We start from the raw sequence: 14,578 nt of genomic DNA on the forward strand, positions 1-14,578 counted from the left end.
TAAACGAAGTTCTGAACATTTCCACAATTTTGAGAGATTGGAACTCCTCTGAGTTCACATCATTGGTAATTGCTTTTACTCAAATAAAAGTAGAAACAATAGAAGAATGGTGATTGTTCATCTCTAAACAAATTATGTCCATGTTAGTACTGACTACAAGTGGTTATGTGACTTCTAGAAACAGTTTTTTTTTTTTTTTCAAGGACCTCTCTTTAGTAGTCTGCATGGATATTTCCCTCAATTCTGACCAGCTTCCTTGTCGATGCACCCCAATAGCATGGTGCTGCCATCAAAGCCATCATCATGCTTCATTGTAGGAATGGTATTGGGCAGGAGATAAACAGTGCTACAGTTGAACTCCAATCAAGTTCTAGACACACCTTCAGGATAATTAAAGCAAAGAGGATGCACCCGACCACAAGTTGGAGTATAAAAGTAAAGGGTCTGAATACTTACATAGATGAGAAATTTCAGTTTTGAATTTTAATTCACTTTGTTCTTATGGGTTACTGAATGTGGATTGATCAGGAAAAATGGCAAATGTATCCTTTTAAAATTAAATTTTCAACACTATAAAGTGTGCCGAATGTGAGCCCCTTCAAAATCAATTTGTTAGACAGTCTAGGTTCATTTGAAGCTGTGCATGCAGTAACAGTTAGATTTTTGTGAAATTATACATTGAAGTAAACTATATGGCAGATGAAATTTTAAAGTCATATGATTGCTACTGATATAAGGAGGTTTTTTAAATTTCTTAGTGCTAATATAAACAAGAAAATTAATAGTTGTGGAGTTGTAAATATTTTTTTGCCAAGCAGGACCATGTTGAGGAGTTTGCTGGCTAGATGTCAATAAGTGACAACATCAGTGTGAAGTATATTTCGCAGAAATTAACCCCCAGAATTCTCTGTTATTACAGGCAAATACTGTTAGTCAGATCATGGGGGTCAAAGAGAAAAAAAGAATTTACACCAAGGAGTTAACACGTTAGGAAGCGTATTTTGATTGGTAAAGGAGAATGTGGAGTCTTTACGTATAGCTCTTAGAAGTACATATTCAGTAAGTGGGACATAATGTATTGAAACAACTTTTCAGCTGCTATTTTATATATTAATTATGCACTGAAAATATATGCTTCTAAATTTAAATCTTAAAATTGGCAATAAAAATGAAACTTATCTGCCTGTAGAATCCTCTTATTGGGCTTCTGGACGTTTTTTCAGTGTCATGTTTCCTCCCTTTGTAGTTCAAATACTGTCTGGATTGTCAATTATACTGTAGCATGCCTAATACAGCATTCCTTGTGTTTTGTCCATAGAAGTATGTTAAACACAAGGATAATATGCTGTGGAAAATTTTCTGATTAGGAATACTTACTTTAGGTATCAATAATCAGGTGCATTAATGGCCATTAGCTTTTTGTCCTGTAGTATGAGAAACAGCAAGACATCAACATAAGTATCTGCACTATATACCCTTTTTATTTAATCAATTTTAAGTTTTTATGTGTCTGCAAGGAAGTAATCAATCAATAGTAACACAAGCGTGTCTCTTGGAAGTTTGGCTTTTATGCCGAAATAGGTAATGTATGAAGATCACTTTGAATATAGTTGCCTTTGCTGTCTTGAACATTCTTGATTTAAAGATGCAGGGAGTTGCCTACCACATATGTTGCTATGACAACATGGAGAAAGAAAAACAGCCACAAGTCAGACTTGGCAGTGCCATATCACATTTTTGGGTAATTTATTGTGTAACTGGCACCATAACATATGAGAAATTTTAGGAAAATTAAATAAAAAGCTCTTAAAAATGTCTTTGTACACAACCAATGGTTTCCAAACTTTGATTTTAAGGTCCTAACCTACCAGTAGACTCTCCCCTTTTCACCTACCCTGATTTATATTATAAAACTTCCTGTTTGTAAACTCTTCCTGGAATAGTCGAGCACAGCTTAATAATACATACAATGCAGCCCTTCAAACATAAATCAATATCTCCCTGCCTAAAAAATCAAGTATTGAATTTGTTTCAGTATTCTGCCAAGTTGTTTGCATTTCCCTCATTAACTGCCAATTCATTAGTACTGTAATTGTATATTTTCTATTAGTTTTAAGTAAAAATTAATTGTCCTGCCTGCACAAATACATTTTGTGAATTTAGAATATGTATATTTCCACACCTCTCTGTTCTGAAGGCTATCATGGAGAAAGAGAGGATTACTGTCTTATTTCTTACTACATTAGTGAAATTTGATGATGATGTATCATTTTACACATATTTATGGAATATTTCCATTTTTCAGGTAGAAAAGGGACTGCTAATGGAAGAAAACAATTTCCTTTAAGACTTGGGTCTATTAGCCTGCTGCTGCTATGGGTAAGTTTTTTTTATATATAAAGTTTGCTACTTTAATTGTGTCTCACATTGTCCTATTATTGTCTTTTTATTTTAAATAAATCTTCTTCTTCTTCTTTTGGCTTCTTCCATATCTTTCTGTCCTCTGCATCTTGCTTTGTTACACCCCTCACCTGCATGTCCTCTCTCACCACATCCATAAACCTTCGCTTAGGCCTTCCTCTTTTCCTCTTCCCTGGCAGCTCTATCCTTAGCGACCTTCTCTCAATATATTCAGCATCTTTCCTCTGCACATGTCCAAACCAACACAATCTTGCCTGTCTGATTTTGTCTCCCAACTGTCCAACTTGAGCTGACCCTCTAATTTACTCATTTCTAATCCTATCTGTCCTCGTCACACCCAGTGCAAATCTTAGCATCTTTAACTCTGCTACCTCCAGCTCTGTCTCCTGCTTTCTGGTCAGTGCCACTGTCTCCAACCCATATAACATAGCTGGTCTCGCTATCATCCTGTAGACCTTCCCTTTCACTCTTACTGATACCTGTCTGTCACAAATTACTCCTGACACTCTTCTCCACCCATTCCACCCTGCCTGCACTCTCTTTTTCACCTCTCTTCCCCAATCCCCATTACTCTGTACTGTTGATCCCAAGTATTTAAACTCGTCCACCTTCGCCAACTCTACTCCTTGCATCCTCACAATTCCACTGATCTTCCTCTCATTTACACACATGTATTCTGTATTGTTCCTACTGACCTTCATTCCTCTCCTCTCTAGAGCATATCTCCACCTCTCCAGGGTCTCCTCAACCTGCTCCCTACTATCGCTACAGATCACAATGTTATCCGCAAACATCATAGACCACGGGGACTCCTTTCTAATCTCGTCTGTCAGCCTGTCCTTCACCATTGCAAATAAGAAAGAGCTCAGAGCCGATCCCTGATGTAATCCCACCTCCACCTTGAATGCATCCACCTATCCTACAGCAGACCATACCACTGTCACACTTCCCTCGTACATATCCTGTACAACTCTTATGTAGTTCTCTGCCACTCCCAACTTCTTCATACAATGCCACAGCTCCTCTCGAGGCACCCTGTCATATGCTTTCTCCAGGTCCACAAAGATGCAATGCAACTCTTTCTGGCCTTCTCTATACTTCTCCTTCAAAATCCTCAGAGCAAACATTGCATCTGCAGTGCTCTTTCATGGCATGAAACTATATTGCTGCTCACTAATCAACACTTCACTTCTGAACCTAGCTTCCACTACTCTTTCCGATAACTTCGTGCTGTGACTCATCAATTTTATCCCCCTGTAGTTACTATAGTCCTGCACATCCCCCTTATTTTTACATATTGGCACCAGTACACTTCTTTCAAAGATTTCATTAAACAGTCTGCTTAAAAACTCCACTGCCATCTGTCCTAATCACCTCCATGCTTCCACAGGTATGTCATCTGGACCAACGGCTTCTCCATTCTTCATACTCTTCAAAGCTGTCCTTCCTTCTTGCTAATCCATTGCACTTCCTGATTCACTATCTCCATATCATCCAACCTCTTCTCTCTCTTGTTCTCTTCATTCATCAGCCTCTCAAAGTACTCTTTCCATCTGCTCAACACACTCACCTCTCTTGTGAGTACGTTTCCATCGTTATCCTTTATCACCCTAAACTGCTGCACATCTTTCCCAGCTCGTTCCCTCTGTCTAGCCAATCGGTACAGTTCCTTTTCTCCTTGCTTAGTGTCCATCCTCTTATACAACTCATCATACGCCTTTTCTTTAGCCTTCCACACCTCTCTCTTCACCTTGTGCCTTATCTCCTTGTACTCTTGTCTACTTTCTGCATCTCTCTGACTATCCCACTTCTTCTTTGCCATCCTCTTCCTTTGTATACTCTCCTTTACTTACCCATTCCACCACCAGGTTTCCTTTTCCTCCTTCCTCTTTCCAGATGTCACGCCAGTCACTCTTCTTGCTGTCACCCTTACTACATCTGCTATAGTTTCCCAACTGTCTGGTAACTCTTCATTACCACCCAGTGCCTGTCTCACCTTCTCCCTAAACTCAACCTTGCAGTCTTCCCTTTTCAACTTCCTCCATTTGAGCCTTGGCTCTGCCCTCACTCTCTTCCTCTTCTTGACCTCCAAGGTCATCCTACAGACCACCATCCTATGCTGCTTAACTACACTTTCCCCTGCCACCACTTTGCAGTCTTCAGTCTCTTTCAGATTGACTCTTCTGCATAGGATGTAATCTACCTTTGTGCATCTTCTTCCACTCTTGTTTATCACCCGATGTTCCTCCCTTTTCTTAAAATATGTATTCACCACAGCCATGTCCATCCTTTTGGCAAAATCCACTATCATCCGACCTTCTTCATTCCTCTCCTTGACACCATACCTACCCATCACCTCCTTGTGTCTTCTGTTCCCTTTGCCAACATGTCCATTGAAATCTTCTACAATCACCAATTTCTGTCCCTTGGGTACACTGTTCATCACTTCATCCAACTCACTCCAAAAATCTTTTTTCTCCTCCATCGCACACCTAACATGCGGGGCATATGCACTAACAACATTCATCATCACACCTCCAATTTCCAACTTCATAATCATTTCTCTGTCTGACACTCTTTTCTCCACCAAAACACTCTTGGCATACTGTTCCTTCAGAATAACTCCTACCCCATTTCTCCTCCTATCAACACCATGATAGAACAATTTGAATCCACCTCCAATCCACCTGGCCTTACTCCCCTTCCATTTAGTCTCTTGCATGCACAATATATCAACCTTCCTTCTCTCCATCATATCTGCTAACTCTCTCCCCTTACCAGTCATACTGCCAACATTCAAAGTTCGTACCCTCAGTTCAACTCTCTTTACCTTCCTCCTCACATCCTGCCTCCGGACACGTCTCCCCCTTCTTCTTCTCCTTCTTCTTGTTCAGCCAACAGCCGCCCAATTTCTGCCAGCTGCCTGTTGGTTAACAGTACAGGTGGCAATCGTTGTAACCTGGGGCTCAACTGATCCAGTATGGAAATTTGTATTGTTTTCCGCATATTGATTTGGCAAAATTTTACACCGGATGCCTTTCATAACTTAACCCTCCCCATTTATCTGGGCTTGGGGCCGGCATGAAGAAACACACTGGTTTGTGCATCCCCTGTTGCTGGATTCTTTTTATTTTAAATAAATAATGTAGTTATTTGTTTGATGGCATATTTTAATGTTTTTGCCATTTCCATTTTTTCATTAAAAAATATTCATGAGATGTGTAATTCTCTGAAACTGACACTTAATTTTAAATTCTAATTTGTTATTAATTTTCAATGCACATATTATTTTATCAACAAAATTTTTGTAAAAATTATTTTACTTCTTGTAAAAAGTGAAATGAACATGTGCTTTCATTAACAACTTCATCTTAATATGTTTTTAAAAGGGCCTGGATAATATCCTGAAATTGTGAAATGCATGTGTTTAAATAATGCAAGACAGAAAGAGAATCCTAACTATTATTTTCAGTCACCACAGGAACAATTTTTAATTAGGTGACCACCTAACACTTCTTGACCTAAATAGACTGTTTTGTTACACTTGCACAAACTGTCTTAACAGTAGCTGATGCATTCTAGTGAGATTTTTTTTTAAATTTAAAATATATGTATGGTTTTAGTTCTCACTTTTGTGTTTTTTTTCTAGTTTTCTGCCGATTAAATGGCCTCTTAGTATCTGTCCAGATTTCAGGCACAGTTTTGCTCCATGAAAACAAAATGTGTGAAACTCAGTCTCAATTTTTCTCTTCCCTGATTTGCCTTGTTAGTATGAAAAAGTGTCAGCCATCATTTTTCTGCAACTGGAAATTAAAGAACTTACATTTTTTTCAGTCACTTGGTTGCCCAGCTTGAAGCATAATAAATGTAAATCGATTAGGAAAAATATTTTCCATCCATCTGTCCACTCACCTGCACATCTTCTAAAGTCACGTAGTTCTTTTAAGGATCATAGAATATCTTAGATGATCCGGGCAGCATCAAGCATTTGGACATGATGACATTGTACAACAGGGAACACTCACTCATACAAACATACGTTTATCTGAGCTACCAGTTGACCTACATCTTGTGTCTTTCATATCTGGAGAAGGGACAAAAACACAAACGCATAGGAAGAATGCATAAGGTGCATTCAAAGCTGGGCAGAATTCAGCCTCTTGGAGCTTTATATTTATTTATTTATATTAGAACTGATGAATCTTTTTGGCAGTATTTAATCCATAATTAATTTTAAAAAAGCATATGTTTGAATACTAGTAATAACTGTTACATTGACTGAATGTGACATTCAAATATCTGCAGTCATTTTTTTCTTTTTACTTTGGGAAAGAGAAAGTGCACTAGAGTTGTAATATTTGCTGAAATATTTAAAACTCAGGCTTTCTTCAGACTTTAATGATTCTTTATTCATTACAGACTTCTAAACAAATTCTGCATGGATGCAGTTACTTTAAAGTGATATTATCTTCTGGTTGTTGCACTTTACATAATTTATGGCCAATAGTCTCACTCTTTCTCAGTGTCTAGAAATGTTCTGATATCTGATTTGTTTGATGTTACTCCCATGAAGAGGTCAGTAGGTCTGTTGTAATGCTAGCAGTATGCTAATCATCAGAGATTTAATGTAAGAGTGAGCAAACATATCGGTTTAATTGGCAATTTTTTAATTTAAATTATTTTTCTAATACTACTGAAGTCAATGTTCATGACTAAACAACTAAAAAGACAGTTAAATGGGTTTCCTTTGAGTGGTGCAAAGTAAAAACCCATGCTAACCAAGAAGAACTTAAATTAATGTCTTTAATTGCTAGGAATCACTTCGACCAGGGGTGTCGAGCTCCGGGCCTGGAGGGCCGCAGTGACTGCAGGTATTCAGTCTAACCCTTTTCCTAAGCGGTGACCAGTTTTCACTGCTAATTAAATTCTTTTCCCCTTCATTTTAATAGCCATGTTTTTAAGGTTTCTGTGCTTTGAATTGATTCTTTTCTTCATTAAATGACAGCCAAACAGGAATGAGACATAAAATAAGCCAAAAGAGGACCAGCTAAATTGGGGCTTCAAACTCCCAATTTCACTCCAGTTATTTTCTTAATTAGAAGCCGATTCTTGCTGTTAATTAAACCCGTTATTTAATTCCATGGCTAGTTTGCTGCTCTTATTCTGCTACAGCAGACATTTCCAAAACTGTTGATTTTCAATTTTTTCTAAGAACACAAAATGTTTTCATGAACTGAGAGATCAACTTGACTGAGACCTTCACCTTTCTTTATTTTCAGATATTTTGTGATGCGCACAGGTTAGCTGGTCATGTGGCGGCTCGTTTTGGTGCCTCACTATTATTTGGCTGCTAATTTAGGAAAAACAAACAACAAAGGGACCCGAGTCAAGTTAAATAAAATGAAGGCAAACTAATTAACAGCAAAAACTGGTCACTAATTAAGAAGATGGTTAGAATGAAAACCTGCAGCCACTGCGGCCCTCCAGGACTGGAGTTTGACAACTGTGACTTAGATGATCACCTGCAAGCCTAGAGGCATAGAGATGGCATTGTCATAGGTTGGTGAACCATAAATTCCACACAATATCAAAATATTGTTTCAGGAGAATGTGAAGTTATGTTTCCCGTAACCAAAGCAGAAATCTAAAATTGTTCTTTCATCTAAAACATGGAAGATACTCTTTTTCAGAATAGCAAAAAAAAAGTAAAATTGCTATTTTAAATGGTCTAGTCAAAAGTGAGTTAAAAATTTTTTTCTGCTACTGGCAGAGTAATGATTTATTGCAAGGATGCAAGCAGATTTTATAAATGTAGCATGTATGTTTACATGGTGGTGTACCTATAAATTTCATAATTTTTTTGTTTTATTAACTTTTATGCTAATGGTGTTCATTTAATTTGTCTTCTATTTTCAGATGAGCAGCAAGCATTGAACTCAATCATGCAGGATCTGGCTGAGCTGCATAGGGCCAGCCGTCCTGTCATGTCATTATCTGACATTGGAAAATCTAAGGCCTCTTCTCCTAAGAATCAGGTAATATATAGTAAGGAAATTTGAAATACATACTTTTGATGTTAAAGTTATTTATTTATTATGTCTTAAAATTGAATATGTTATCATGCAAAATACTTAGCTGGAAATATCTTAAGATACAGAAATAGACATTAGTAGAATTTTTAAAAAACTATTGTTAAGAAGTCCTTATTGTGAAGGACTTCACTTAGTGACTAACTTCAGATCTTCACTAAAGCAGAAAACTTCTACTTCAAAGTGAAAAGCTTTCATAGTTTGCATACTTTCAATTATAGTGTGCTTGTGAATGCCCCACTATTCAAATGTGCTACAGAAGAAAGGAAGGCAAGTTTAATTTGCTAATAAAGCAAATGAGGAAATGAAGTTGTTTGATATTACAAGTCATTTTTGTGAAATATGTAATGATGCCTAATATTCCATCTATACCAGTGGTGAATTGTGCTGGAAGATTCCCTATAAAAAAAGATCAACCTCGCCAGTTGATGCATTCATGGGGTGCTTTAGAAAGACTTACAGTGCAGTGTGTTACTACAAAAATCAAACCTATGTTTTCAAAAAAATTTTCTCTCACAAACTGCTGAAAAAAATACTTGGGTAGTGATACAAGTACTAGTTCAACACAGCCAGATAATGCGGGTAGTGATACAAGTGCTAGTTCAACACAGCCAGATAATAACACAGGCACTTTTACAGTAGTTGAAGTCATTCATAACCTACATGGGTACTTAATGTCCAAAAGGGAAATACCAGTTCACCAGCACAAAAGAGACACAACACAATTCAAAAGACTATGAAGTATGCTGAAAGTCAAGAGGTACTCTGTGTTAGCGAGTGAGGTTGTGCTAGGGATGTTCTTTGTTCTTCATTTTATTGATGACTGCTTGAAGGATGTTCCTGTTTCTCTATGATATGTGATGATTAGATGCTTCCTTATCAACATACTCGCACCCTCCCGTTCACAAATACCTTACGTTAACTTAGTCTGTAGTAATTTGCATTCTTAACTGCTTCTTGAAGGATCACCAAGAGCATTCACTACATTCCTCCATTTTTTTCGAATGAAGAGACACAGAGCAAGAGAGTAATAAGTTAGTAAAGACTATATAATTAAATTTCTCTGTATCAATGTGTGGCTGAAGATGTGAAGGTTAAATAACGTATTAAAGCAGCCACCTGTGTACTCCTTTAACAATGCAGAAGAAAAAGACTTACCAAAGACTTTCACTGCCCTGTAAAATGGTTTAGCTATAATGTGCCTGGTGTGAAGATATGGAGTGTTAACACTGCTTACGTACCAATTTAATATCAAATTCATATCAGTATTTTTCAGATTGGTAATGATTCGTTAAATAAATATAATGAAGCCTTTTTTTGTTATGCCTAGGTTATATTACTGGAATGTCCAGTATGTAGGAGTTTAAATATTCTTATTTTATGTTTCTATGCTTAGATTTTTTCCAATCTTTGTTTTGAGTATAACAGGACAACAGACAGAATTTTTCAGAAGGGTAATCAAAATTATTTATTTAACAGAATCAGTTGAAGATGACAGGAGTTTTTCTACTTAGTTTTTATTTAGGCTGTTTCTAAGCTTATTGTCTTCTGTTTACAGAATGATGTCCGAGTAAAATTTGAATACAAAGGTGAAAAGAGGTAGGACTACTTTAGGTCACAGGAAAAAATCTAGATGTTATTCTTAACTGTTTTAGAGTGTGCTAATATGAAAATGAAAGTTTCTTTAATGTTACTGTGGGATAAGCTCCTAATGATTTCTCCTGTTCTGATTTTAAGAATTCTTCAGTTTCCCCGCCCAGTGAAACTAGAGGACCTCTTTTTAAAAGCCAAAGTTGCTTTTGGCCAAGCAATGGACCTGCATTATACAAATAATGAGGTATGTTAACAAAGATAGCTACTTTTGTGCTATGTACTTAAGAAAGACTTGCGTTTCTAAGTAAAACTGATGATTTAATAGTAATAATAATAATAATATTACAACTTTTAGGGAAAATGCACAAAGCCCAGAAGCTAAGATTTCATTACTGTCATTTATTTTTTAATAGGATAAAACAATAGTAGGTTTGCATTATTTTATGGGCTTTTCAGGTATGGGAGTTTTGCTTGTGTAATGCTGTCATAAATTAATACATTTTCTTTTTTCACTTTAATAAATGAGATGGGCAGAAATAATAGTAGCATAAGAGTGCATGAGAAAGGGAGTTAGCATTGGTGGCCAGCATACTTGTTCTTGTGTGAATGAGATTGATTCTGCAAGAGGAAGAGACTTCATATAGTCATGTTAAAAAAAACAAAAACTTGCACTAGGAATGCAGGGTTATAGTATTTGATCTCAAAATGGCTTCTACTGAGTGATATTAACTAAATTTTATATTGAAATCATATTGTTGTGTACTGTGGTTGCAGTATACGTGATAATATAAAAATCCCAGAGTGACCATTTTATATGTGAAAACAATCCTGACAGGGTATTGGTTAGCCCCTAATGCATCTCTCAAAAATAAACAGAAAGCAATACCAGGTTTAGGAACCTTTATTAATTTTGCATAAAACATATAAAGTACATAATTTAAATGGTGTTGGTGTAGTTTATTATTTAATGATGTTGAAAGTGACAGTAGACTACATTTCAGTTTTCTGTAGAAACTTCTTTTACCTAAACATTAAGCTTTTTTCCACATGCAGTAGATGTTTTGATAACATTTATTTAAGGCAGGTGCTCTCAATATCTTGTCTCTCCATCAAGTTAAAGCATTTTAGTTGCTCTGTCTATATTTGAGCTGGAAGCAAAAATGTGTTTTTGGATTTGAACAAAACCCTACTTCACATTTAAACATATTTAATTTTTAATAATCTGCAATAAACCTAAGTATTTTATTGCCTTTGTAACTGGCATGTGAGGCTTATTTTCAATGATATCCTTTCAAACTAACCTGTCATGCACAGATTGTGATATGTCCAGCTTTTTTACCTACAGAATAAACAGCATACAATGTGAGTACTTTTTTTAATGAACAAGTGTTCAGTTGCTTGATTTTAATACTTATATGTTATTTAAACATATTGTCATCTATAAAACATTTTCTACATGATCATGTAATAGAATGATGTTTAGAAACTGGATTACCTAAAATGCTAAACATCACTTTATTCTTAGTAGATTTATTAACAGTATTCAATACAAAAAGCATTCAGATATTCCAAATATCTACCACCATTACTGTATGACAAATACAGACAATTAATAGCCTGTAATAACATTGGTGACACACAGCATGCAAATCTATCTTGATATAAATACAACATTATTTTTAATGATCAAGTCAAGTCAGGTTGGGGAGCATACACTGGTACAGTGCGTTGCCGCACCCACTACATGATGAAACAACTCGGGATCCCGGTTGGCAACCCCCCAGGCAGTCATGGGGTCCAGTAATGTAATGTAATGTAATTGTCTTGCACACTGTGTTTTCCTGTCAGCTTTTCTGTGTGTTTTAGTGCCTGAATAATCATCATCTTTCTTTCGGAAATGTAACTTTTGCCTTATTTTTTCAGAGTTGAAAAGATGACAAAAGTACCTTATGTATATTAGAAGATGATTTATTTTTTAATAGTAACTAATTAAAAGCCACCCATTACAATACAAAGGTGTTTCCCCCTTTTTTAAGAAAATGGTTGTAGTTTTATAGTTTTATCCCTTAAATTATTGGAAAAACTTTTGAATCTAAAAGAGATTCTTAACACTTGGTTCGTGGAAGTAGCTAATATACTGAACACGAAATACTTGTAATAGCTTATTTGCCTCTTTTTGACTGTTATTGTAATATAACAGGTTAACATTGTCCTGCTGCTGTAATAATATGATAATAAGGATTATTAACAATGTGAATTTCAAGTGTCCCTCTTGTGCAAAACAGAGTGTCACCGCATGCATAAGGATCTCACTTCAAACATGATTCTACAACTTTAGCTGTGAATGAGAATAATTATTGTAATAAAATTTAGATACAATGAGAAAAATCCATTTTGCGGAATATAGTTCATGCAATATGCCAAACTACAATTATGGTAGATAAATATATAGAAGACAAGTTTTTACTGGGAAAGAATTTCAGGGCGATTTAGGAAATCGAATATGTATAGCTTCTGTTTTTTTTTTTTAAAGTGTGTGAGGTATATTAATCAGAAAAGAAGCCACATTACTATGTTCTTTAAGAGAGAACTTTCTACTTTGTTTTTCTAAAAGATTGCTCGTATCCCTTCCAGTGGATTTGCACTAGCCTTTAGCGCCCCTAACAAAATCTTAAGCACATTATTGTATGTATATTAATTATTTTAAATACAAGACATGTTTTAGACAAATGCATTAAATGTGTTATTTTTACTTTTGTAAAAAAAGACATTTTCTTGACATTGATCTTTTTTTTTTTTCTTGATGTAAACAATCAGGTTTTCCGAATATAATAAAATCATTTTATTTGTTATATCCTGAAGTTGGTGATACCCTTGACTACACAAGATGATCTCGACAAAGCAGTTGAGCTGCTTGATCGCAGTGTCCACATGAAGAGTCTGAGGATATTATTAGTTTTGCAAATGAACAATCAGGTAAGAAAGAGCTTGAATAGAGGTATACATCAGTGTTATTTTACTGGTTAATTGAAAATCTTGGGAGCAATAAAGTCAGTTTAGCTTTCATGTGGTGTTTTTCAAAATAAAAAAGAGAAAGCAGAGATCAAATCAAGTCAGAAAGGCTGTTCTTTATGCTATCTTGGCTCACCCTGCTTCTCTGTCACCTCTCACTGTGTCTTAATTTTAATGCTGATCAAATGACAATATGGGAAAGAGAGCAGTTTATGATGTATGTGCTTAATTTGACACTGACGAAATGTAGTTGCACTCAGTATGCCCATGAAACCCACTGAATACATATTTACTCCCACTGTTGCTTTTCTTCTTTCTTTCTTACAGAAATACACAGCAAATTTAATCATATTCAGTAGTTACTAATCAACCTTGTGCCAGCTATTAAGGTCACAGAAATCTCACAAGTAGGTGAAACTGCAGTGTTGAAAGAAAGTTAATCTTAATCCTAAATAGCTTTAGGAGAGTGTATACAGCATTGTTTCACATTTGGCAGACACCATATTTGTCTGTAATCATCATATAACATTGGAGTGCACCGAGTAATACAACTGATATCAATACAGAGTAATTCATTTGAATACACAGATATGAATACAGATAATACAGTGGTTTAGTATATTATTTAATCATTCATCATAGTCAAAAATTATCTGCACATGATTCTTGTTATTTCTTTCAATTGTACAATTTCTCTTCATTCAGACATCACTATTAATTTTATGGTCTAAGGGAATATGAGCTTGACCCACTAGAAATGTGTACAAACTAGTAATCCAAATCACAGGGTCCTTACTAACAGAAATGCATACTGTCATTTTTGCAAGGGTTGGAGATGGCAGTCAACCAGAATGCATGTGTTTGGACTGCAAAAAGAAACCAGAATATAAAGGTGAAAACTATAGTATGTACACAGAGAGCATAAAAATTCTAATACAAAGGGAATTCTAGTCTTAAGTTAAACTGGGGCACATACATATATATGTCTTGACTGTTATCTAGGTAGCCACAATTCAGCGCTACTACAGACAAAGATATTATTTTCACTTTCTTTGATGCAATAAATGGAGACTGTTCAAAGATATAGTTTAACAGTTAGCTTTATTTTGAACCTTAACCATTTTACTATTTCCCTGTATCTGTAAAATTTGGACTGAACACTTCTACCTCCCATCCTGTTTTAGGTTTCTGCTAATACTATGGAGCTAATGTTACCATCCCTGGAGGACTTGGATAATACAGCATTTAAAGGTACTGAAAGGAATATGCTATCATTGATAGGTAAGTTGTGATTTTCTTCTGGTTTTGTAATAGTTTGTCTTATTTTATGAGTTTAATAGGATATTTTTATGTTAACTATTTTGATTAACTAAAATTGATGACATGCAATATTAAAGTAAATGTTAACATTCTAAATTTATTATATAACACATCAACACTAATAAAAACACTTATACATCAAC

The 14,578-nt window shown here is 35.5% G+C and overlaps 1 protein-coding gene across 1 annotated transcript in view; it reads left to right on the top strand.

The window, feature by feature from the left end:
* The window catches only part of map3k2 (mitogen-activated protein kinase kinase kinase 2), a 56,572-nt gene that overhangs the window by 16,312 nt on the left and 25,682 nt on the right, over window positions 1–14,578 (top strand). Inside the window, exons 2-7 of the mRNA XM_039756522.1 lie at window positions 2,306–2,379; window positions 8,338–8,456; window positions 10,069–10,109; window positions 10,248–10,347; window positions 12,966–13,079; window positions 14,300–14,396. Of these exons, the coding sequence (XP_039612456.1) occupies window positions 2,376–2,379; window positions 8,338–8,456; window positions 10,069–10,109; window positions 10,248–10,347; window positions 12,966–13,079; window positions 14,300–14,396 (475 nt within the window). The 5' untranslated portion in view covers window positions 2,306–2,375. The remainder of the gene's footprint in view (window positions 1–2,305; window positions 2,380–8,337; window positions 8,457–10,068; window positions 10,110–10,247; window positions 10,348–12,965; window positions 13,080–14,299; window positions 14,397–14,578) is intronic.

Source organism: Polypterus senegalus, chromosome 6 (genome assembly GCF_016835505.1).
Source record: "Polypterus senegalus isolate Bchr_013 chromosome 6, ASM1683550v1, whole genome shotgun sequence".
In the NCBI taxonomy this organism is placed as follows: Eukaryota; Metazoa; Chordata; class Cladistia; order Polypteriformes; family Polypteridae; genus Polypterus; species Polypterus senegalus.